This window comes from Natator depressus, chromosome 6 (genome assembly GCF_965152275.1).
Source record: "Natator depressus isolate rNatDep1 chromosome 6, rNatDep2.hap1, whole genome shotgun sequence".
NCBI classification, from domain to species: domain Eukaryota; kingdom Metazoa; phylum Chordata; order Testudines; family Cheloniidae; genus Natator; species Natator depressus.
Genome location: NC_134239.1, coordinates 129,135,153 through 129,161,861, shown reverse-complemented (window position 1 = coordinate 129,161,861; position 26,709 = coordinate 129,135,153). Strand labels below are relative to the sequence as shown.

Sequence of the window (26,709 nt, the reverse complement as noted above, 5' to 3'; positions counted from 1 at the left end):
CTCCAGCAGAGCGACCGACCTGGCCAAATGGAAGTGGTTTGCTTGTTGGACCTCTGACAAAGGCATTTGGCCCACTGCAGTTAATCCTGGACTACCTTCTGCATCTCAAGCTCCAAGGTCTATCAAGGTCCACTAGGCCAGTGGTTTTCAAACTGCGGGTTGCGACTCGGTACTGGGTCGTGGAATGTAAGGCACTGGGTCATGGCAGCTCTGGTCAGCACTGCTGACTAGGCCGTTAAAAGTCCCGTCGGCGGTGCTGCCCAGCTAACGCAGGCTAGTCCCTACCTCTTCTGACACCGCGCTGCGCCCAGGAAGCAGCCAACAGCAGGTCTGGCTCCTAGGCAGGGGGGCCACAGGGCTCCGTGCACTGCCCCCGCCCCGAGCACCAGCTCTGCACTTCCATTGGCTGGAAACCGTCCAATGGGAGCTGGGTGGGAGTGGTGCCTGGGGGCGAGAGCTGCGCAGAGCTGCTTGTGTGTCTCCACCTAGGAGCCAGACTTACGCTGCGCCCCAGAAGCGGCCAGCAGCAGTCCGCAGTGCCCGGACAGGCAGGAAGCCTGCCTTAGCACCCCTGCAGCACTGCTGACTGGGAGCCGCCCGAAAAAAACGTTTGAAATCCACTGCCCTCGGCCACTATCTCGACCTTCCATCTGCCACTCCAGGGTAGGTCAGTTTTCACCCCGGACATGACTGCCAGGTTCCTCAAGGGCCTTGAGCGCCTCTACCTGCATGGCATTCCTCCGTGGGACCTGAAACTCCTACCCCCTTCGAGCCTTTGGCTTCCTGCTCTCTCCTTCTTGTTTCCTGGAAGGTCGCATTCTTGGTTGCAATAACTTCTACTCGCTGAGTCTCTGAGATTAGGGCGCTTACATCAGAACTGCCCTATACGGTCTATTACAAAGACAAGGTCCAGCTGCGGTCACAACCAGCTTTCCTGTCCAAGGTGGTCTCTCAGTTTCATATGGACCAGGATATTTACTTACCTGTCTTTTTTCCAAAGCTGCATAACACGGAGGAGGAGAGTAGGTTGCATTTCCTAGATGTCAGGAGGACACTAGCCTTCTACATTGAAAGGACCAAGCCATTCTGCAAGTCAACGCAATTGTTCGTCACAGTGGCCGACAGGATATAAGGTCGTCCAGTGTCCGCTCAAATAATTTTTTCTTGGATCACTGCGTGCATTTGCTGATGCTACGATCAGTCGAAGGTGCTACCTCCGGCGATTATAACCGCCCTCTCAACCAGGGTGCAAGCCTCTTTGGCAGCTTTCCTAGTCCAAGTGCCTATCCAGGACACCTGTAGGGCAGCCACCTTTTCGTCTTTCCACAGTTCACGTCCCATTACGCACTTACCCAGCAGGCCCGGGATGATGCTGGCTTCAGTAAAGCAGTACTGCAAGCCGCTAGACTGTAAACTCTGAGGCCACCTCTGAGCATGCTGTTTGTGAGTCACCTAGAATGGAATCGACATGAGCAAGCATTTGAAGAAAAAACAATTACCTACCTTTCGTAACTGTTGTTCTTGGAGATGTGTTGCTCATGTCCATTCCATTACCCACACTTCTACCCCGCTGTTGGAGTTGCCAGCAAGAAGGAACTGAGAGGGTGTAGGGTTGGCGGCGCCTAATATACCAGCGCATGAGCGCAGCACTCAGAGGGGCACCACAGCTGAACCTATGGATACCGCTAAGGGAAAAATCTCTGACGACTGCGCACATGGGCGCACACACACCTGGAATGGAATGGACATGAGGAACACATCTCCAAGAACAATAGTTACGAAAGGTAGGTAACCGTTTTTTCCTTTTTGTTTTAGTTTAAAATTGGTTATACAAGACTGTGTGTGATATTTGTTTTTAGCTTAATGAATACAAAGGCAAGAAAACTGTGTGGATTCTGTTTTGTGTAGCTTCAGACAACTTTAAAACCTCATATGGAGAGAAAAAAATCACTGCAAGGTCTTGAAAGGAACCTAAGCCTCTGAATCTTTTTATGAATAATATATATTCATCTGACCAGAAAGCAGGTGAGAAGTAAGGAAAGGCTTAAGGATCGGAATGAATGTATATGGTTATCAGAAAGACAACTTAAGGAGAGATATAGGTACTGTTATTGGGTAGACCACAATGAGTTCCATACCAAGTCTGTGTTTGTTTAGCTTTGGATGTCGATTTAGTTTTGGACAATTTAAAAAAGGATTTCAAGGTAGTATAGCAGTGTATCATTTGTCTCTTAATGTTTAGTAGTTCTATAGATAAAATGTTCCAGATTTTCTTGAATTCAAAGCATTTAAGAGAAAACATACCTTAAAACAATAAACATCCTCTGTTTGCCAAACTTTCCTTAAGGTCTGCCACTCCGTGGAGGTGGGGATGGATGTTTTTCTAAAAGATATGCTGTAGGAATTATTTTGGGGAAGCTCCGTGGCCTGTTTTTTGACAGGAGGTCAGACTTTGAACTTCCTATGATTATGGGAGGCCAGGTGTAGGTTAGATCTTACCATCTTTATTTTTAAGAGGATACATTCAATTGCATAACACAAGAACCAGGAGTCACCCAATAAAATTAATAGGCAGCAGGTTTAAAACAAACAGAAGGAAGTATTTCTTCATACACCACACAGTCAACCTATGGAACTCATTGCCAGGAGATGTTGTGAAGGCCAAAACTATAAGAGGGTTTAAAAAAGAATTAGATAAATTATGGAGCATAGGTCCATCATGGCTATTAGCCAAGATAGTCAGGGATACAACTCCATGCTCTGGGTGTCCCTAGCCTCTGATTTGCAGAAGCTGGGAGTTCACATCAGGGGATGGATCACTTGATGATTGCCTGTTCTGTTCATTCCCTCTGAAACACCTGGTATTGACCATTATGGGAAGATAGGATACTGGGCTAGAAGGATCATTGGTCTGACCCAGCATGGCCGTTCTTATGTTATGTTCTTAAGATGATAGTTCCCCTCAAACTAATCCTTCTCCCAAAAAAGACTTCCTTATGCGCAAGCTATTAAATCTTTTTTTCCTGATCCTCTTCCACTGTTAGAGATCATTTTAACTGCGGGAAACTTGGTAGTGTGGAGTTAAATAACCAGTCTAATGACAGGGTTTATTTCCTGCCTAAATCTGCCGTCTCTAGGAATAATCCTACATCCTTTATTTTTATTTAGACTGAAAGAGAACAAATTAATGCCATGAACTAGTGAGAGATCACAGCGGTTCTTAAATCATATCCGATTTGACTTAATGTGCATATTCTTAAATATATTAAAACATCCATACTGCAGTCTATGCTAGATTTGAATTCAGGTCTCAAATGATTCCATGTATACTTGAGGATATTAGTGGGCCATGGGAAACCTTTTTGTAGTTTAGTACCTTAAGTCGTGTGGGGGTGAAATTGATCAGTTTTTATGTGGTGAAAGTTATGTTGATTTTGTTTAGTAGGGGAAAATATTTTATTTAATTTGATACCATATGCCACTGCACTCATGGCTACTTTCCCACTTGATAGAGTGGGATAATTATGCATGCATGTCTTTGTATATACTGTTGGTAATATGTTCAGCTGTTTTTTTTTAACTGATCTCATTGAGTTATAAATATACTCAGGCACTATTGAGAATTTCATATTTAAATTTAAAAGAAAATTTATTTGTTCTACAGTTCTATTTAAAAAAATATTTTTATACTATTGTGTATAACTAAAATGTCCTGGAAAGATTAAAATGATTTGCAGTTACTCTGCTTTTTAATTATAGCTGATTTAAATCAAATACTGGGAGATTAGTTAAATGTAAAATGATTCACTTGTATCTGAGTGATACATGTTGCTGTAACTTTTCTAAGTAGGTTATGTTTACAGTCCTTATCTACTTCAGTTTTGAAGCTCCAGGTGACTAAATCCTGCTGTCTTTCATAATAGTCTTTCTTGGTTTGTTTTGTAGAAGATGATTAGATCAGATAATCAGTGCTTGTACACTGTGTTTGTAGTGGGGATATCATTTTCTTCCATACCGCAGATTAGGTCAGGGAGATGAAACACAAACATACGTAATGAAAAATTTAAAAGATGTATCTAATTACAAGAAATAATAGTGTAAAAAAAACCAAAAAACCTGTACATAAAACCATAGCTATGATGTTATCAAAATTTAGCAAAGGCGTTGGCTCCCTTTAAAAGAAAAATGTCTACCTTTATATTTTGTATACGCTATTTTTTAGTTAGAAGTCTTGTTTATGTTTGTTAGCTTATATTCAAATACTAATGTACACTATACAGGTCTTTGGGTGTAATGCACACTACACTTTTGCCTTCAGGTCTTTCACGTTCTCATCTTGAAGTATTTCTTTGATCTAATAGTAGTACTGCATTATGGAAGTTATTGCTTCTCTTAGAATATAGTATTTTACGGCATGCCGTTCCAGTAAATGTCTCCCCTGACCTGCTCAAATCATGTTATTTAGATATTTTATTCCAATGTGTAATGCAGATCTCACTCAAGTCCCATCATGTTGTTAATTTAGTGGTTAGTGACTATCATTTACAAGTTACATTGATATATGCCATAGAATATGTATTTCTTCAGCTCAATAAAGTCCCTACAGATTCTACAATAGGTCTTTGGGGAAGAACTGACTTATTGGCTCCCGGGGTATAATTGTTCTGTTGAAGAGTATGCCACCTTTATTCTGCCTCCACAGATACAGGCAAAGTGAACAAGAACTCCTTGCTGCAAGAGATTTAGGATGTTCTGATTTTTTTTCTAAATTAAAATAAACCTTAATGTTTTTAATTTCTGATGCAGAAATCTGGGCAAGTGTTTTTCACTGGCTTTTGGGACAGAGAGATTGGATTCTGGCTTCCCTTTCTTCCTGAAGTACTACAGCAGCATATGCCCCTGAGCCTAGCAATCAAGCAGAAAAAAGCCTAGAGGGAAAACTTGATATTCTGACACTTATTGCCCGACAGTGCATAGACAATAAGCTCTCCTCGTTTTGTGGCCAGCTCAGGAAGGGGTCACCCTAGTAGCCTTCTCCTGAGCCAGAAAAAAGTCAGGAAGCCCCAACAGTGAAGCAGCAACCAATCCCCTTGATCTTTCCTGCTTTGCTTCATTTCCTCCCAGGAGGGAGCAAGTGACACAATGATATGAAGGCAGTTCTCCCAAGGTAGAAATTGCTACTGACAAGCTGCTACATTAGCTTCAACATTTTATCATGGTCCTAGCAGTGGATCATTTCTGTCTCCCAATTCAAGGCCATGGAAGGAGGCAAGAGAAGCAGACCCAGATCCACACAACAGAGCATTAAGTTAATAGTTGGAGCCCCAGACTCATTTTCCAATAAACAGCCCACTGCTCACATCATAATGGGCTGCTTAGTCTGCTGACTTTATAATCCCCTAGTTAGGTTTTCCACATTCAACGGGTCTGTGACATGCAGGGATGGAGATATGTTCCCATACTGAAGCTCCTCTCACTCCTCTCCCACTCCCTTTCCTTTCTCATTGGTGATTCTGTGGGGGAGAAATCTCTGTAGATGAGCTGAGGCAGTTTATCGCTCTCCCCTCCCCCAGGACTTGCCTTCAAGTGCCCTAGTATGTCTAAACTAGCAAATGCAAAATAAGGAGCCAGAACAATACAACTTGCAGTATAAGTTGAAGCAAGTGAGCAAAAAGAACTATGTTAAGTTGTCATCGTAGTGGGTACATGTAGATGAATTGTAGACTTGATAATTACCATAGTTAGAGATCGGAATATTATAGGTTTGTGCAAAGTAAAACTGGAATAGTTGACGTCTGGAATAAACGTGTTCTACTTCTAAAACTGTGATTTATCTGATATTGATTTTCTGCTGTTAGTACATTTCACTCTAGACACAGGGGAAACTTTCCCAAACCGTTTCCCTCTGGTTTAGCCTTAACCAGTGTTTAAACTGGTGGGAGCTGTTGGTACCCAAGATTCCAACAAGCAGACCTGTACTTACTACTGCAGTTAGCCTCGTTTTTCAACATGTTTAACAAAAATGGTTATAAACAGGTAGGGCGTCCAGAGTTTTCTGAATGTTACAGCTTTCACTGGCTTTTACACCAATTCAGCTGAGGTCCTCCTACAACCTCTGGGAAATTGTGTAAATATAGTTAGTACAGACACTACCTCAGTCTGATTACTAGTGCATACAGCTAACATGAACTCAGAGTTAATGGTCTCTTGTCAAATTAACAAAGATGTCTTTGGAGAAAACTTGTGATGGTGTTACAGAGTGCTAAGACTCTTTCGATACTGCTACCCAAATGGACCAACAAATTGAAAAGGCCATTTGTCTAGAGCAAATCTGATTACTCCAATAATAAAATTGTAGAGTTAGTGCTCATGCAAAACTACGTATATGGAAAAAAATCCTGACCACCTTTGGCAAAGGAACAAAGGAGAAAAACAGTATTAAGATGAATTAGAGCAGGTAATTTCCCTTGCTCCACTTAAGTAGAAAACAGGCTTGCATGATGTGTATGAACAGAATTAAATTTAAAAAAAAATACTTACACCCTGGAAGACACAAGAAACTTACATTGACAGTGGAGAACACTGTAATGGGAAAAAACATGGGCAGTATCCATCTGCTATACTATAAGCTATCCTGAAGTGAATGTAATCACAGAATAGTCTCTACAAAATTACCATTTAACCTACAAACTAAGAGTCAGTTAAATTCTGTTTATTTTATCTCTGTTTGGCAGATAACTGTTTATTAAAGCTGACTGTTTATTATAGATAAAAAAATGAAATTTTGAAAAAGCATAATCATTTCTTATCTTTGCATTACATATGCACTTTTTGTTTTACCTGCAGGTTTTGGAAACATTTGCTGGCCGCCTGATTAAAATTCGAGTTTTGGCACAGCGTGATATTCCCAGCCTTACAAAGTACCAGATAATTCTAGCAAGAGATCAATTTCGGAAAAACCCTTCTTCACGCAATGCGGTAAATGTTACTTAGTAATGTAATTGGCTAAATGAGTTTATATTCTACAGTATTCAATAAAAAGTAGTAATACTCCTACATTTACATAGTACATAAAATACCAATGGATCTCAAAATGCTTGACAAACTATAAATAGAAATTACCACAGATATGCAGCCCTGGGATGGAATGTGCCAACTTGTTTAACCACTCTCAACACCACTGCAGGACCATTTAGGACCTTGGTTCTCAGACTTTTGTACTGGTGACCCCTTTCACACAGCAAGCCTCTGAGTGTGACCCCCCCCCTTATACATTAAAAACACTTTTTTATATATTTAACACCATTATAAATGCGGAGAAAAAGTGGGGTTTGGGTGGAGGCTGACAGCTCGCGACCCCCGCTGTAATAACCTCACGACCCCCCTGAGGGGTCCTGACCCCAGTTTGAGAACCCCTGATTTAGGAAAAGATGGAAGAATACTGTATCCATCTGAAACTATATAGGGAACTAGACATGTAAAATATAACTGCCCAGATTACATTGAGGTCTGAAAATTCAGCTAATGCACCTCCTTGTCTAAATTGCCCCAGGGTTTTTACTAATCACAAATAGTCTTCCCTTCATTTATTCAGTAAGCCAGGTGACAGCTATACAGAGAAACTCAGTTCATTTATGGTTTTCCAAAAGTCCTATGAGTGCCTTAAGCATAACAGAGAATGTGATTTGTAACAACCAGTACAGCTTTATCAACTCAAGATGCTTAGGCTGGGTAAGTGTAAAGGAAATCCCACCCTGCCAGACACAACAAGCAGCACAACAAAATGGTATTCTCTTGATCAGGCAGATAGTTAATTTATTCCAGAGGACAAGCAAAACCGCATTGGTGTATTCTGAAAATATTTTTGCCAGTGTCCATTATTCTCAAGTGATTCCTTTATCAAAATTCTTCCATGACTCCTTTGAGGAAAAAAGGTTACTTTTATTAATTATTAGGAAACTTTCCCAAACCATTTCCAGCCTGGTTCATGAGGTTTTTGGGGGACAAACCACCAATTCAGTATTGTTTTCTTTTGCAGTTTCATTTTTCAAATGTTAAACTGATTTTTGGCATCAAAAATTGCAGTTTGATCCCTGTTGCTTATTGACCTCTTTTATTTAATCCAGTGTGTCATAATTGTTTTATTAGGGGATACAACAGGGCGTAATTGAAGGAGATTTTGCTCTTTGCATTAGTTTGTATCATGGTTATGAACTACTGCTGCAGATGGGAACACGATCATTATTTATCTTCCTGTGTGGAATTATGGATGGATCAAAAGGTAAAATGCATTCACAAACAAACTATCTCTGCTCCTTATTTCCTCCTCCAATTAATTACTAGGAAATAAAAACATATTACGTTGAGTACCAGGTATATATGAGTATTTAGAACAAAAATAGTTTAACAAATGAGTTGCAAATAAAATTTGTATATTTTCTTTTTGCAGCTTACATTTTGATGAAAATATCATGCTCAACGTAAGACTTGAACTAATCTGTAGATGAGATAGTGTAGTTAGATTGGGAAAGCAATGGTGTGTGTATGGAGATAGATCAGTGAAGTATGAGGAAGATGCAATCAGAGTTCAGAGCACGATACAGCAATAGACCTGAAAAGAGACAGAACCAGCCATTAAAAGGTCTGTGCAGAAATGGATTAGGTCTTTAAGGCAGTGTCTACACTGGCCAAACAAAAAAAAAGGACCTGTAATTCCCCAACAATTCAGCTCTATTGGTAATAGCAGCCATGGAAGACAGAGCGTGGGCAGCACTCTGGTGTTTTTACCATCATGTCTCCTGGCTCTGCAGGGTTAGGTACATGACGGTAAAATGCCTGAACACTGTCTGCACTACATCTTCCTCTCTCGCCATCACTAGTGGAGTATAGTGTGTTCCATTTTTGATGGTGTAGAAAAGATCTTACTGTGGTATAAAACCTGGATTCTTCTTTGACTGGCCTCTGCATATTCCTATTCGTGGGATTAGTACCTCCTGGCATCAAGCTGCTTCTAGAGAGCAGTGTCTGGGGCCGCTTGCCCCTTCCTAATGCTTGTATATGTATATATATATATATATATGGTGATGGGTTCTGAGAGTATAAAATGGGAATGGTCCCAACTGCTTGTAATTCCTTCTTTACTGCCAAAGGTGCAGTTATTGCACACAGGATCCTTGATGCTTTCCTCATCCAGTGTCAGCTTTGGTGATGTACTAGTCTAAGTGCAATACAGGATATTCATATGCAGTGGGCCTCTGTCTAGCATAAGTTGCTCAGAGGATGTGTCCCCAGACCTAACTGGATAGTCTGAGTCTGGTGTTGAGAACCTGTGCTTTTATAGGGAGCACAATAGTCCCCTGATCCTTTGGGGTATGCTATGTTGGCACCCTTATACCTAGATCTCCTGTCCTGGAGTCTTTCCAGTATCAGAAACTTAATCTCAGATAAACACTACACAAAGGTGATGGGTTACAGATGGTTTACTTTCAGTTCCTGCAGAGATAGCTTACTGAGGGTCTAGAAGTTCCTTTTGTGGGAGTCCTCCAGATAAAATCAGTAGAAATGTTCAAGTTTCCAGGTGTCAGGGCATTTTTTCATTCATTTCCGCATCTGGACCTTGGCCCACAGACAGGCTCCTTAATAGTGTAACTGGGTGATACCACACCCAGGCTATATCGGTGGTCTTCACAACACTGATTTACAAAGGTTCTACCTCTTCTTGACCCTACTTACAACTGAGCCACTTAAGTCTCAGATCATTCAAGATGGAAAAGGTGAAGGAAACACATGCATATAAGGGAATTCCCTTCTCACCTCCCTTACCATCTCTAAAGGAATATTGCCAGATGTGGACTGGGATATTTATCTTGCCACCTCACCCCACCTTTTCAAGGTTTGTGGATCTCGTCCCAGATGAAAGCTTCATGCCAGTGATCTGGAGTTGAGAGCTGTTTTGTTTAGCTTGGAAGGCTGTCTCTCTTTGGCCAATACCACATACTCATGTGGTGTAGGGTGGAGAGCTATGTCCAGGCAAATACTTTGAAGAGAGTTTTCATACAATGACACAGATGTCTGTCTTAGGTCTTGTTCGGGTATTGTGTAGTACAAGGAGAGTAGTCCTGACTAGGCAAGGAGACTGCTCATTGTCTCCAGTTCTGATACATGGTCAAACAAGACTTAATGTCCTTGATAGAAGCCCCTTCTCTTGGGCTGGAATCAGGAATTCCTCTGTGTATTCTCTTTGATCCTATTGGTTCACGAGATCTGTCTGCAGATCTGTCTGTGATTTAGTCGGGGATTGGTCCTGCTTTGAGCAGGGGGTTGGACTAGATGACCTCCTGAGGTCCCTTCTAACCCTGATATTCTATGATTCTGTGATCAGCTGGTGTGGAGCCAAGATGTTGTTAATAATCCTTACCAGGGTTTGCCTTTGAATATGATACGTCTTCCCAATTCACTGGATCTTTGTCATCATGAGGTGGATGTAGCTGTCATGGGATATTTCCTCTGCTTCATGTATCTCTTTTTTTGCTTTTGGGATTGGAGTCTTGTTTCACAAAGGTCTTGGGACCTCTGGTTTGTCAGAGTATCATCTGTACCATACAGCAGACATCTGTGAAGAAGTCATTCCTCATAGCCTTTCAGCCCACAGACTTAATTAGATACAGGCCAGATGGCAAATACTCTCTAAACTGTAGAGCATATGAGAGATGTGATTTGGTCAGTGTCCTCATGCCCATTTTCAGTCTCCAGCCATCTGTTTCCATCTTGGACAGGTCACTAACCTGTCTGTATTTTCCCAAGTCTCATTTATGCCCTTGTTATGACTTGCCCGTGTTCAGTTATCTGGATATATCAAAAGGTATTAACTAATCTGAACACAGCACCCATATTACAGGCTTCCTTACTAGTTTTTTTATAGAAATTGCAAAGCCGTTACTTGAAAAACTGTATGGTCTTAACGCAAAAAAATTGTTGTCCTTCACTGAGGTCAGATCTGGGAGAGCAAGATTGTAGGCACTTCTAATACTCTCTTGATATGTCATCCAAAGGTGATGCTCATTTTTAAGTCCTTGTTCACCTGGAATTGCTCATCCCATCTTCTGAGAGGTACTGCTCACTAATCTCCCACAAATGGGAGAATGCAGAGCCACTGGAAAAGAAATTTACCAGTAACTGTTCGTCCAGCATGTTGCCTCTGCATATTCGCACTCCTCATCAACTTGCCTCCACTTCTTTTGAGTCTCAGTTCAATAATTCCAAAATTAGGCAAGGAACTGAGGGGTGGTTGGAGCCTTTGGAATTCTCCTCAAGGGGCAAAATGGCTTTCAAGATGGTTGGGCAGCTCTATGCCAAGAGATGCCAGCCACAGAAGTGTGAGTGTGCAGGGGTGTCACACTCAAGCAATAACAGTTACTGGCAAGTAACCTCTTTCTCAACCTGGGGTCACTGCCACACACCCTTTCTTTGTGGCTAGATGGAAAGGAATGTTGGTCCATACACTTTCTTTTGTAACATGGGGCCATGGTGTGGAAAAGGCTGAGAACCACATATCTAGAAAAGGTTCAGGGTACAAACAGATGTATAGAATAAGATACACAATATATTTTAACCACTTAGGATATGTCTACACTGTGTTGTAAACCCTGGTCTGTGGGACCTGTGCTTGTGGACTTGGTATGCTTGAGCATCCACACTGCATTGTAAACCTGGGTCTACAGTTGTGGGACCCGGGTCTCTCAACCATGCTAGCGTATCCATACTGCACTATGCAGACCTTTTGACTTGAGTTTGTGGCTTGAACTGCATCCACACTGCAAAGTGACGGGGCTCAGACCCAAGTCACAGTAGGACTAGGGCTTGGACTTCTCTACATGCTCCCCAGATGAATCCAAGGAGCCAGGTCCTGAGTGCTTGCTGACCCAAGTCAGAAAGATTTGTGTGTGGCTGGTAGGGCGGGGTTGGGCTCACACGTGAGTCTGACCCTGGATTTCCAATGCAATATACACATATCCTTATTAATTTAGAAAGAAACTAATATGAATCTGGCCACGTCTACAGTACACACTTGCTTCGGAATAACTACATCAGTCCAGGGTGTGAACAGTGTAGTTATACCGATCTTAACTCCCTGTGTAGACAGCTCTATGTTGGCAGGAGAGCTTCTCCCACTGATATAGCTACTGCTTCTTGCAGACGTGTGGAGTTATTAAGCCGACAGGAGCTCTCTCATGAGAGCTTGTATTCATGATACCATTAGCACTTCTGGATGATTTGATACCAATGTAAAAAAAAAAACAACCTTACAGAATGCCTCAGATCATAGAAATCATTAGCAAATAGTAATGTATATGCTAGTGTCTTGTGACATTCATGCGCTGGTATTTTTACAATTACTGCTTTCGTACGTGCTTACTTGGACATTTTATTACTATCTACTAATACAACAGACTGTTGTATTAGTTGATGCATGCGCTGGAGTATGCATTTATTATTTTTCCCATTTCTTCCGTTTCACTGCTTCCTTAAGCCCTTTCTGCAATGGGAAGTTGATTACTGACAACATTCTCCATTACAGTGGCTTCCCTTGAACCAGGGCTGGCAATAGTTCAGCTGTTAGGGTAACCAGGGCAAACCTTTTTTCTGCACTGTTACAGAAACGTTCAAGAAGACATGTAACACTGTCCTGCTTACACTAGTAGCTCAACTGTTTTCAGCTATGGGTCCCCTTGAGTGCAGAAAGCATCTTGAACAGCTGGCCAGTTTCCTAATTTAAACTGGATAATATTAAAGAGACAAGGTGAGTGAGGTAATGTCTTTTGTTGGACTAACTTCTGTTGGTGAAAAGAACAAGCTTAAGAGTTCTTTAATAATCATTTTTAATTTTCCTCAACAGGATGTAGACTTCTGTTATGTGCATTTAATTCTCGTACTTACACGCTAACACCCCCTGAAATAATACTTACTCCCAATTACATAAGCCTTTCCATTATAACCTTAGCTGCTTCAGAAAATTCTATTTTGGTTTCAGTTAAGGAAATGTGGAATTGATTCTAAATGAAATTCAGTTTATATGTAGCAAAACACCATATCTTTAAGATTACTCAAGAGTTTGAATATTAAACCATCTTATCTTTTTATAAAGGCTTGACTCGTGCCAGGAATGAACTTAGCCGGAATGAGGACTTCATGAAATTGTATCGGCAACTTGAAAACATGTTTTCAGACACATCTGTGACTTCAGCAAATGGAAATTTTCTTTACAACAATAGAACAGGTCAGTGTTTACCTTTGAAGTCAGCATATTTGCTTCCTGAATTTTTTCTAGAAGAGCACTTTTTCCCCTCAAAATTTAAATCTGGCAAAAGGTCTATTCAACATAAAGCCTAACTGCTGACGATTCGTGATGCAAAATAAGTCTGATATTCAGTGTGGTGCCTCTCTTTCCCAGTGCACAAAACTGGATGGTAGTTACATTGCATTTATGTGTTCTATTTAAGCAGTTCCATCTGCCTTCAAATCACAGTTTTGTAGGTCTGAAGCCTTGAAGTTCAGTTAGAATTTAACTATAAATTATTATTATAATCTCTTAACTAGACTTGTGCAATACTTTTTTAATTTCACCACAACAAAAGTAATGTTCCGGTCTTGAAAAACTGGGTTTAACAAACATGCGCTTCAGTAATGAGTTCACTGAAGTTCATGTGCTAGATAGTTATTGTAATTAGATTGATAATGTTGGGAATTGGTGCTTCTCAGACTTGGAAGAGAGAAGTAGACTAAGAAAACAAGGTTCACAGAACCTCTTATATACTTATTCCAAAAAAGACACATAGGTATATTTTTTAAAATGACTTTATTTGGTTTACAGGACCTGCAAATAAAAATAAAATCATCTACAGTCATCCAAAATTAAAGAAATTAGAAGAGGTTGTAGTAGAACACTTCAAATCCTGGAAGGGATGTACAGGTAAATGTTAGTCTCCAAAATGTAATCTAATAGCACTATATGGGTATGAATCCATAATATTCTTCTTTAATTGTTTCATTCATTTAATTGAAATGTTCCTAGCCTCTTCTTGCCAGACACTAGGAATGGGCGACAAGGGATGGATCACTTGATGATTACCTGTTCTGTTCATTCCCTCTGAAGCACCTGGCATTGGCCTCTGTTGGCAGACAGGATACTGGGCTAGATGGACCATTGGTCTGACCCAGTATGGCCATTCTTATGTTCTAATTCCTTAATTGATTGAAAGTCTTGCATATTTTGCTAGGTATTTTTATTTTATCCACTTGAAAAAATATCCCTGTGATGGGGCGGCTGCCCCTCACTGGCAGAAAAGGGGTTAAAAGCAGCCCTAGGGAGGCTGTGCTGGTGGCAGCCAATCAGGGCTAAGTAGGCCCATATAAAAAGGAAGCTACAAGGCAGAGTAGGGCAGTTCTCTGCTGGGAGCCCAGGGAGGAAGGACTGTGTCCCTGAAGGGCCAAGAGAACTGCCAGCACCCTGGACAGATCAGTGCTGCAAACAGGGGCCGAGGAAGCCAGAGATAACTCCTGGCTGACTGCTGGGGGGTTGCAGACTGAGGCCCTGATACAAGGGTAAAGGGGGTGCCGGAGCCACGCGGGAAGTGGCTAGACCGTGGACTGCAGTTTGCCACTGGCAGGAAGTGGCTGAACAGTATACTGCAGGTCCTCTGGAATGGGGGATCACAGTGTGTGGCACAGTGTCGCTGAAGAGGACACCATGGTCCTTGGAGAGACGTGGGTCCAAGAGCAGGAATCACGATGGCAATGCACCACATAAAGGGGGCACACTCAACAGCAGAGCTAATTCCCAAGACAGGCTGAGGAGGCACCAGAGTGATGAGTGGACCCCGTTGCAATCCCTGAAAAAACAAGTTGCCATCATAGAATTATTTAAGTGAAATTCCCTTATAGGTTACGTTAACCTTATTTTACTATACATTCTTTCACAACTCTAACCAAATGTTAAAACAATGATAATAAACATTTTAGTTTTATTACTGGGGTCTCATTTGTTCCAGGATTTCATGGCCACAGAGCAGGCTGTGGAATCCAACTCTCTCTGCAGAATTATGCCCCTGAAACTATGCTTTCATTTAAAAAAATCTTGTTAATATGGTTGTGCAGGAAACATTTTAAAGTGTAAACAAGAACTGATGCAATGTCATCTTCCTGAGTGGCAGAGAACTTGGAACAAAGTTTTCAGACAAAGTGACTTTTACATAACTAAAGGAAAAATGTGAAATTTTAAGAATGAGTTGGATTGAAAATAAACAAAATCCTCATATGTGATATGTTATTAATCTGTTTTGAGTTTTCTGTTTCTTTGTAGTATTTTTACTTGATTCACTTTAGTGTGATTTATAGGGTTTATTTTGTGTGTTAAAAAGTGTTAAAAAATTAAAATTCATATTTTAATTATGCAAAAGTTCCTTCCTTGGGAAGAAGAATTGGAAGAGCTCTCCCACTGAAAACTTCAGTTAATGGAGAGGAAAAGGTATATCACTCTTCATTATGGAGTTCAAGGATACAACGCTTGACGCTCCTAATTTGGAATTCTGTGAAAAGCCATAAAAGTCACCTAAGATAATCAGTGCATATATTTGTGCTTTAAATAATGCAAAATGTTTATTTTGATGCTTCAGAGAAAAGAGCACTTTCAGATAACGTTAAATGATTCACCTGTATCAAGTTAATTAGGCTTAAAAAGTCTGACTTTTTAAAAGTGATTCCAGTCTTAATTTCAGAATTTGAGACTTCTTATTGTAGAGCAATCCGTGTTTGCAACATTGAGAATTTATGACACCAAAAACAACCTCTCTTCCCCCTCAATCCTACTCCATATATTTTTATATGCATTGGCATCAGGAAGCATAAGTTAAATGTTTGAAAATAAAACCGTTTTTAGTGCTGAAACCATTGATTTGAAAAGAACAATTGGAGGAATCCTAAAATTAAGGACTGCATGAAGAAACAAATTTAAAGTAGGCCAGCTTGGCAAGTTGATCTCATCTCTCTGGTCACATGGAATCATATCATATTACATGAATGTGACGTACTAGGGTACGATCATGCCACACATACTTTATCATACAGTACTGACCAGCAAATTGAGTTTTCAAATGATGCCTTACAAGGCATTTTTTGTGCAAAGATTATTACAAGTGTGTAGGGGTATATTCAGTCACGTTGAGTATGTATACATGTCATTTATATATGGAGGTACTGACCATGGCTCCATAGTAAGGTTAAATTGAATTTTATACTTAAAGTAGGAATTTAACCATTTCGTTATATATGAAGAGTACGGTGTATTCTTTTCAAATTTATATCACTTATTCTTTAAGTACAGAATGGAGATATATATAGAGAGATCTATATGTATGTAATATGCATATACTTATGAGTGTGCTGGATGATGTAAGTGTGGTAAATAGTTGCAGAATAATGGTGCTCTCTCCAAGTTAATTGGTTCTTCTTCGAGTGATTGCTCATGTCCATTCAATTTAGGTGTGTGTGGTTGCCACATGTATCGGTGCTGGAATTTTTTCCCTCAGCAGTATCAGTAGGGGACTGGCTCCGGTGCCCCCTGGAGTGGCGTGCACATGCCGTGGTATATAGGGTGCCATCGGCTCTCCCCACCCTCAATTCCTTCTTGCCACCAGTGACGGTGCTGGAACTGTTGCTGCTTCAGCTAGTGCTGTAGATGGTTGTTTGCACAAACTAGTTATGTCCTGTATTATACCATGTATAGCTTTTGATTAGTGTTTATAAATCCCGTAAGTATAGTTAGAGACTTTGTAGGTCCCCAACGGGACTTTGCCTCGGGACAGGCTTCAGGCGTCATCGGATGCGGTGGACACTGCTGGCTGAACCATGGCCTCAGCCGTCACCAGGCATCCTGGCTGCCCCTCTCTGGCTTGTCCACGGAGGCTCAGCAGTCGATGCAAGACCTTACCTTTGATGGGCAAGCCCTTTTTGTGGAACAGACTGACAATAAGCTCCGTGGCCAAACGGACTCCCGCATGACCCTTAAAATGCTGGGCGTGTATGTTCCTGGCCCTGCCCGCAAGTGGTTTAAGCCGCAGGAGCCTCAGGGTCAGGGGAGCCACCCTCGCCGGGAGCCTCCCCATAAGAAATCCAGAGGCTACCAGCAGTGTCCTAGCCAACAGCCTTCGCAGGCCTCTCGGTCGAGCTCGACCCACAATAAGTAGGTGTCAAGTGCTCATTTTGAGGGTGCACCTGAGGACGACATACCAGACTGTTCCCAGGATCCTCCCTCCCCTTATTTTTACCAACTGCCTTTCTCCTTTCCTCCCTGTGTGGGCATCTATAACGTCGGAAAGATGGGTCCTCAGTACGGTGGCGCGGAGTTACACCCTTCAGTTACTTTCTACCCCTCCTTCCAACCCCCCTTCCTGTCCCTCTTCAGGGGCCCTTCTCATGAGGGTCTCCTCATGCAGGAGGTAGAGGGATTACTGCAGGTAGGTGTGGTGGAGGTCATTCCTCCAGAGTTCAAGAACAAGGGGTTCTATTCCTGGTACTTTTTAATCCCAGAGGTCAAGGGCGGTCTACAACCTATTCTGGACCTACGAGACCTGAACCGCTTCCTAACAAAGCTGAAGTTCCTCATGGTTTCCCTGGTCTCCATCATCCCTTCCCTGGATCCGGGAGACTGGTATGCCGCCCTCAATCTGAAAAATGCATACTTTCACATGTCCATCTTCGAGGGACACAGACGCTTCCTCTGGTTTACGGTGGGTCCCAAACCCTATCAGTTTGCAGTGCTCCCGTTTGGCCTAGCAACAGCACCGCAGGTATTTACCAAGAGCATTTCAGTGGTGGCTGCCTACCTCAGATGTCGGGGTGTCCAGATCTACTCATACCTAGATGACTGGCTAGTCAAGGGCAGAGCCAGGTACAAAGGGATGTCACGATGCTGTTAGCCTCCTACCATTGCCTCGGTCTGTTGGTAAACGACAAAAAATCCATGTTGGTTCCGGTACAGAGGATAGAGTTCATCGGCGCAGTGCTCGACTCAACCTGAGCCAGGGCGTTCCTGCCACTGGAGAGATTCAGGACACTGATGTACCTCATCGCGGAAGTCTCTGCATTTCCCCTGACCACAGCCAGGGTTTGCCTGTGTCTACTAGGTCACATGGCAGCGTGTACATATGTGGTGCGCCACGCCAGGCTCCGGATGCAACCCCTGCAGCAGTGGCTGGCGACGGTCTACTTCCAGTCCAGGGACCACCTGGAGAAGGTCGTCACCATCCCCATGACAGTACTTACCTTGCTGCTATGGTGGACCAACCCCAGGAAAGTCCTAGAAGGAGTTCCCTTTGTCAGCACTCCTCACTCAGTCGAGTTGGTTTTGGACGCCTTGGACTTCGGCTGGGGGTCACACCTCAGCACCCTCCAGACCCAAGGTATGTGGTCCCCAGAGGAACCGATACTACACTTTAACGTCAAAGAGCTCAGGGCGGTGCACAGTACATGCACAGTCTTCCGACCTTACCTGTTGGGCAGAGTGGTCAGAGTCCTCATGGACAGCACAGCCTTGATGTTCTACATCAACAGACAAGGCGGCGCGCAATCCTCGGCACTCTGTCTCTGGGACTTTTGCATCGACCACGGAATCCATCTAGAAGTGTGTCACCTTCTGGGTGCCAAGAACACACTAGCATATCACCTAAGCAGGGACTTCTCCTCTGACCACAAGTGGGTGCTTCACCAGAAGGTAGCGAGCATGATCTTCCAGAGGTGGGGAACTCCCGAAGTGGATTTGTTCACGACCAGGCAGAACAGGATGTGCCACAGATTTTGTTCCAGACAGGGTCAGGGCAAGGGCTCCCTCTCTGATGCCTTCCTCCTGCCATGGGCAGGAAGCCTGATGTATGCGTTCCCTCTGATTCTGCTCATCAGCAAGGTCCTAGCGAAAATCAAGAGAGAAAAGGCGCAGGTTATCATGATCGCCCCGGCGTGGCCTTGCCAGCATTGGTCCGGGATGCTATCAAGCTTGTCAGCGATCCCTCCCTGGCCCTGTCTAACCGACTGGGCCTGCTGTCACAGAATCACAGCTGACTCTTGTACCCCAACCTGGCTGGCGTCTGTCCACCTCACCATATCAATGTTGCGTGGCTGAACCCAGATGAACAGGCCTGTTTGGAAGGGGTCCAGAAGGTCCTCGAGAGTAGAAAGCCCTCAACTCGGCAGACCTACCTGGCAAAGTGGACAACGTTCTCCCACTGGGTGGCTGAATGGGGCATCTCCCCTTTGCATTCTTCGGTGCAGTCGATCTTAGACTACCTGCTTCATTTGAGGAACCAGGGTCTGGCACACTCCTCTATCAGGGTGCATCTGGTGGTCATTTCAGCCTTTCATCTGCCAATCCATGGCAGACGGTGTTCTCCCATGCCATAATGGTAAGGTTCCTTAGAGGCCTCGAGAGACTCTTTCCTCAAGTCTGGTTGCCAGCCCCTTAGTGGTATCTCAACTTGGTTCTGTCCAGGCTCACGAGACCACCCTTTGAGCCTTTGGCCTTATGCTCCCTGTCTCACCTATCATGGAAGGTAGCTTTCCTGGTGGCGGTCATGTTAGCGAGGCGAGTCTCCGAGCTGCGAGCCCTGACCTCAGAACCGTACACAGTCTTCAGTAAGGACAAGATTCAGCTCCGGCCCCACCTGGCTTTCCTTCCCAGGGTGGTGTCCATTTTCCACATGAGCCAGGACGTCTTCCTTCCAGTCTTCTGCCCTAAGCCCCATGAGATTAGTGAAGAGAGGCGCCTTCAGACTTTGGACGTAAGAAGGGCTCTGGCTTTCCAGCTAGATCGGACAAAGCCTTTCTGTAAGTCAACTCAGCTTTTCATCTCTACAGCTGATAGGATGGAAGGCCTCCCAGTGTCCATGCAGAGGATTTCTAACTGGATCATCTCTTGCATTTGGACCTGCTACAAGTTGGCAGGAGTCCCTCCACTGCCAATCTTCAGAGCCCACTCAACCGGAGTTCAGGCATCTTCAGCAGCCTTCCTGGAGCACTTCCCAATCCAGGACATCTGTTGAGCTGTGACGTGGTCCTCGTTGCACACATTCACAGCCCACTACGCCATCACTCAGCCGGCCAGGGATGACGCTGGGTGTGGCAGAGCTGTGTTGCAATCTACACATCCGTGAACTCCTACCAACCTCTGAGGGGTACTGGTTGGGAGTCACCTTAGTTGAATGGACATGAGCAAGCATTCAAAGAAGAAAAGACAGTTACCTTTTCTGTAAGTGGTGTTCTTCGAGATGTGTTGCTCATGTCCATTCCACAACCTGCCCTTCTTCCCCACTGTCGGAGTTTCCGGCAAGAAGGAACTGAGGGTGGGGGGAACCAGCAGTGCCCAATATACCGCAGCATGTGCACACCACTTTAGGGGGTGCCAGAGCTGGTCCCCTATGGATACTGCTGAGGCACCAGTGCATGTGGCAAGCATGCACACCTAAGTTGAATGGACATGAGCAACGCATCTCAAAGAACGCCAGTTACGGAAAAGGTAACTGTCTTTTACTATGTGGTAGTTTTGATGTAACATAATTCTGAATTTCCTGTTGTTGGTGGTGCTCATGGCTTTACTTGAGCAACTTTAATTGTTGTACAATTAAGTGTTTGTGTTGGATACATACATAGAGACTGCAAATTCTTCAGGGAAGGAGACCATGCTCTTTTTAATAGGTTAGTGGGAAAGGGACTGTCTTTTTTTAATTTGCAAGATGCATTGCCAAAGTAATGATATTACAGAAATATTGATTAAGCATAATAGTATTTATGTATGTGTTGATACCTTAAAAATTGGGGGAAAATATTTCAGGCCAGTATGTAAGGCTTGTTACAGTATTTTTTAATCTTATTCAACCAGTGTATAACTGCTTGTCTTTATAAATTACTATTTTTAATGTACTCTTTGATTTATAGATCTTTCTACCATCACAGCATTGAATTTTTGCCAAAATTACAAAAATAATTTTGTCAGTAAAACACTAATTTTCCAATTTTAGATTAAAAAAGCTTGATGCTTTTGGTGTATGCTTAGCACAATAATACATAAAATAATTTGTGCAAATAACCATAGAAGTAAGAGGCTTGTGGTGACAGTTGAGGTTTGAGAGACTGCAGAAATTTTACTGGCGCTATGTTGCTACTTATTATTTATTCAGTTATAAGGATCTTATTGTTCATTTTTTATATGTCTAGGTCTGGAAAACATTTTATTGAAACTTCCTACAAAGTAAAAATTGTAGATTTGTTTTTTTTTTCTGTGTAGCCAAACGGAAACAGAGAAGCAGATTTTTTTTATAGTTGGGTGTGCGACATTAGCCACCTTCCAGTTTTCTGCAATAGTAGCTGTTTGTAGTGCTAAATAATCTATTTCCTTTTTTATCAACATAAGTGCCTGGATATGTGCTCTCAGTACCCTGTCAATTATGTTAAATTTCCAAATCCAGTAAAGTTTAATCAGCTCAGCTCATCTACCAAGCAGCAGCTCATAATTAACGTTAACACACCTATTCATCTTCTCATCTCCTACTTGTCTGAGCTAAGAGGATGAACAAAATCTTCAGATGCTTAAGTCGGGGAATATCAAGTAGGAGAAGGGGAGGTTATTCGTTCTGCATACAGCATTAGTGAGACCATTACTGGAATACTGTGTTCAGTTCTGGTTTCCATGCTTCAAAGGAGATGTTGAAAAATTGGAAAGCCTTCAGAAGAGAGCTGTAGGAATGATCTGAGGTCTGGAAAACTAGGGAGAGACTAAAGAAGCTCCAGTACATTTAGTTTATCCAAGAAAAAGGTTAAGAGCTGACTGATCATGGTCTACAAGTACTACAAGGGGAAGAGATTTCTGACAGTAGACAGCTCTTTAATTTAGCAGAAAAAGGCATAATGAGAGCCAATGGCTAAAGCTAGACAAAATCAGATTAGAAATAAGGCACACACTTTTCACAGTGAGAGTAATTCATTGTAACAGCTTACCTAGGGATGTGGTAGATTCTTCATTAGTTAAGATCTTTAATCAACACTGAACATCTTTCTAAGGGAGATTTTTTAGTTCTGACAGAACTTACTGTCTTGATGCAGAGATCATATTCCATGATCATAATATGGTTCTTTCTGGCCTTTCACTTGACCTTTGAAGATTCATAGGTTGTAACATGTTGGCCCTGCAATGTGTCCTAAAATCAGTATATCCTGGCTACTTAGGATCACGGGCAGGAGGGCTTGCCAGACCTCTTAAAAGCAATTAATATTCAAATCAGTTCAAATGTTTGAGATTTCTAATATTTAAGTATGGACCAAGATTTCTGAACCTTGTGGGTGAATAGTGTGTGCTAGGCATCAATTCTAAGCAAGAGATTAACAATTTTACAGTTATAATGCAAAATTAAAATGTATACATAAATAATTAAGCAGTCTTTTGTAGCACAGAGGGTAAGTTACTGTACCATGTTTGTCATTCATATGCTGACTGTCTTGGGCAGCATCAGTATCATTGATCCATCACAGCATACATCCACCACTTCTCCTCAGTCCAAGTCTTTCCTAGAAGGAACAGCTGCAGGAAGTGTAAACCAGCATCCAGAAAGCAGTTCAGGAGGCACTTGTGGTCAATCAAATTAAAACATGAAACAGCTACTTTGCACATACTTATAACAAAGGCAAACACCCTAGAGTAGTGCTCCTGTTGATCAACGCAAGATCAGAGATCAGGAAGCCCTTTATTATTCAGTCTTATAAGAAAATCAACACAGGGCACCAGCCTACTCCGTGAATCTAGCAACATGGGCATCCTGCTAATCTATAGACTTTTGAAAAGGAGTCGACTGAGATACTGTGTGAAATAGTAAAAATAACGAGGAGTCCTTGTGGCACCTGAGAGATTAACAAATTTATTTGGGCATAAGCTTTCATGGGCTAAAACCCACTTCATCAGATGCATGGAGTAAAAAAGACAGTAAGAAGAATATATATTATAGCACGTGAAAAGATGGGAGTTGCCTTAGCAAGTGGGGGGTCAGTGCTAACAAGCCAATTCGATTAAGGTGGAAGTGGCTTATTCTCATTCTTAATTGAATTGGCTTGTTAGCACTGACCCCCCTTTTGGTAAGGTAATTCCCATGTTTTCATGTGCTATAATATATATTCTTCTTACTGTCTTTTTTACTCCATGCATCTGATGAAGTGTGTTTTAGCCCACGAAAGCTTATGCCCAAATAAATTTGTTAGTCTCTAAGTTGCCACAAGGACTCCTCTTTATTTCTGTTGATACAAACTAACACGGCTACCATTCTGAAACCTGTGTGAAACAGTGATGTTGTTTCCAAGGCTTATTGTCCATGTGTATCTAAACACCGTGTTGATGCTGCAATGATCCAAAACCACCACTTCTACCCTTTGTACCCTTGATTTTTTCCAAGTAATCTCTGGACCTACACACATGCAGCCAGTCACACTCTGGATTAGATTTTCAGACTCAAATGAAATACAGGGAATACAAGAAACAGCTTCTGGTGATCTCCTTCCTGCAGACAAGAAGCAATCATACTAGTCCACCCCCAGAAGCTCACGGACCCAGTAAAATTCCAAAGCATCATTGCATGTAACTCTGTGTCACCAAAAACTAAGCGAGTCACTGTAACTATTCCGTAACCACAGCAATTGACACTGACACCGAAGTGCCACCCTTCCCAAGAGATCTCCACGGTTCTCTGCAGTCTGTGACAGGAGTCAGAGGAAGAGAATTTGTACATCAGCAGTGTAAAATATAGGCAGGTGCAGACAGCATCCAACAAGGAATTTTTGTGAGCCTATGCCCTCTCTGTGGAAGACACAAAGAAATCCTGTCTTTCCACGTTTGTATCTGCTAAATCAGTACTAAACTATAATTCATGGCTCCCTTGAAGAGCCATAAATGGTTCATGGGGGAGTCACAAGTGTTGGGAAAAGGTTTTTAATTGATACCCCAAATTTTTTGTTTGCTTTTAATTAAGAGACTATTAAACTGGGCGTAAAAATCACCTGTGTCTTATCTATGGGTCTGTGTCTTATGCTCCTGCTGCTGCAGGGGTTGGGTGCCTCTGCTCATGGAGGTAGCCTTTTGCAGAGAGACTCCCGGCTAGGGGAAACATTGAACAGGAAGTCTCTCAGCTGAAAGACCCCAGCTGGAGCAGAGGCAGAGAGAGCTTCCCAGTGCAAGCAGTTAGGGGAAAGGGGCTGAGGGATATCCTTGTACTGGAACAACCTTTACCACTTGCTAAACCTACATGTAGCAAACGTTTGGCTGAAGATGATGATTTTAATAATGTTAAATAGAAAAAGAAGAAAAGCAGACAATCCAATTATAGTTACATTATGCTTGGATTTGTTTGTGTCAATATTACTGCAGAAAGTCCACAGCCCCAATGTGTCATTTGTTTTAAAATGTTAGTAAATGAAAGTATGAGGCCAGGGAAACTACAGAGACGTTTAGAAACCAGACATCTGGAATTCATAAAAAAGAGCCCAACAATATTTTCCTTCAGAAACTTGAAGAATTAAAGCAGCAATAAAGTAATGTCTAAAGAAGCAGCTGTTACTCAAAAAGCTTTACAAGCATCTTATGTTGTGGCCAGGCGAATTGCAAAATGTAAACATGCACACACCGTTGGTGAGACCCTTCTACTTCCAGCAGCAATAGACGTGTGTAGAATTATGACTCGGTAACGAGCAGCCACGATGCTGAAAACCACTCCTATGTTAAACAATACCCTTCATCGATGTACTGATGACCTTGCAGAAAATGTCCAGGACCAATTGATGGAACAATTTAAGAAGAGCCAGTATTTCGCTCTGCAGCCTGATGAATCCAGACATAGGCAAAATGGCTCAACTTCTGTGTTATGTGATATTGATAAGTCAAAGCAAGTACAATAGTTGAAGAACTTTCATTTTGCAAAGAAATCCCAACCCAAATAACTGGTGAGGAAATATTCAAGGTTCTCGATAAATTTATAGTAGATGAAGGTCTAAACTGATGTGTGGGGGTCTGTGCACTAATGGGGCAGCAGCCAGGACTGGAAAGAACAGTGGGGTTGTAGCACAAGTAAAGAAAGTCACATTAGCAGCAGTTTTGAGACACTGCATGATTCATTGTCAAGCTTTGGCACAGAATAAGTTGAAACCTGAAAGTCTCTAGACCAGGGATCTCAAACTCAAATCACCACGAGGGCCACATGAGGACTAGTACATTGGCCCAAGGGCCACATCACTGACACCTTTTCATACACAGATACAAAAGCCCCCACCCCCATTCCAACCCCTTCCCTAAAGTCCCCACCCCAACTCCGCCCCCTCCCTGCCCCTATTCCAACCCATTCCCCAAATCCCCGCCCCTGCCCTGCCTCTTCTCTGCCTCCTCCCCTGAGCACGCGGCTCCCCACTCCTCCCCACTCCCTCCTGGAAAGCGCTAAGCACCGCCAAACAGCTGTTTGGCAGCAGAAAGCTCTTGGAGGTAGGCAGAGGAGCGGGGACGCGGCGCGCTGAGGGGGTGGGGGGAGGGAGGGTGGAGCGGAGGGGAGCTTGGTGGCCACAGGAAATAACTCCGGGGCGGGGAGGGGGTCAGGGAGCTTGGCGGGCTGCAGCAAATAACTCCGCAGGCTGCATGCAGCCCGTGGGCCGCGTGTTTGAGACCCCTGTTCTAGACCCTCAATATCATTATTAAAATTGTTAGCTTTATAAAATCCCAGACAGTGAACAAATGTTGTTTTAGCATTCTTTGTGAAGAGATGGGCTCAGCTTCTGTTTCACACTGAAGTCAGGTGGTTGTCATGTTGGAAAAGTGTTCCAGCACATCTTTGAATTGCATGATGATACCAGAATTTTCCTCCTTGGAAAAACTGAACTATTCTAGATTCTGGATTAACACAACAATACACAATGTCTCCACTCGACTCCAGAACCCAGCATTTCCTGTGGCAAAGAACCTATCCCCTTCCCTTTCAAAAGAAATTATCTGCAGTTGAGACGGGATTCCTGGGACACCAGGAACTATACAACAGATGCATGAATGAGAACCTAATTCCTTCCTTCTCTGAATTCAGCCTATTCATGCAACAGGAACTGCTAGAAGCATTACAGAGTCACCTGGTATGTCTCATCCCTTTCTGGATAGTGAAAGAGTCAAGTTCATTTGGGATTTTTCTGCTGAAACTGCTAACACCTATTTTGGGCAGGGAAATTTACCAGCAGCTCTAGAAGATGCCATAATCTGGCCACTTTTTAAGGAAACAATTGCTCAGTGCAATGGACTTTGTCAACTATTGCCCACTATCTAATCTTCCATACCTGGAGAGTTTATTAGATTGTTCAAGGGCTGCCTCCAACTTCAGCTGGATATAGCTGATATGCTGGACCTATCCCAGTCAGGCTTTAGGTCAGGTCATGGAACAGTGATGGCATTAACAGAAGATTTCCTATAGAACAAGGATCCTTAAACTTATCACTAGACCTTGCCTCAGCATGTGATACAGCCAGACATGGAATCCTGTTGTCTCACCTCAACTACGGCCAGGGTTAGCAGGATAGGGTTAGCAGTTATAAGGATAAGTGCAGGGTCCTGCACTTAGGACGGAAAAACCCAATGCACAGCTACAGATTAGGGACCGAATG

General features: G+C 42.7%; 1 protein-coding gene across 2 annotated transcripts in view; it reads left to right on the top strand.

The window, feature by feature from the left end:
• FANCM (FA complementation group M) overlaps positions 1-26,709 on the top strand; it is a 141,781-nt gene that overhangs the window by 52,738 nt on the left and 62,334 nt on the right. For both annotated transcript variants that reach the window (XM_074956577.1, XM_074956576.1), the window contains exons 5-8: positions 6,847-6,978; positions 8,149-8,281; positions 13,145-13,276; positions 13,871-13,969. In XM_074956577.1, coding sequence (XP_074812678.1) covers positions 6,847-6,978; positions 8,149-8,281; positions 13,145-13,276; positions 13,871-13,969 — 496 coding nt within the window. The remainder of the gene's footprint in view (positions 1-6,846; positions 6,979-8,148; positions 8,282-13,144; positions 13,277-13,870; positions 13,970-26,709) is intronic.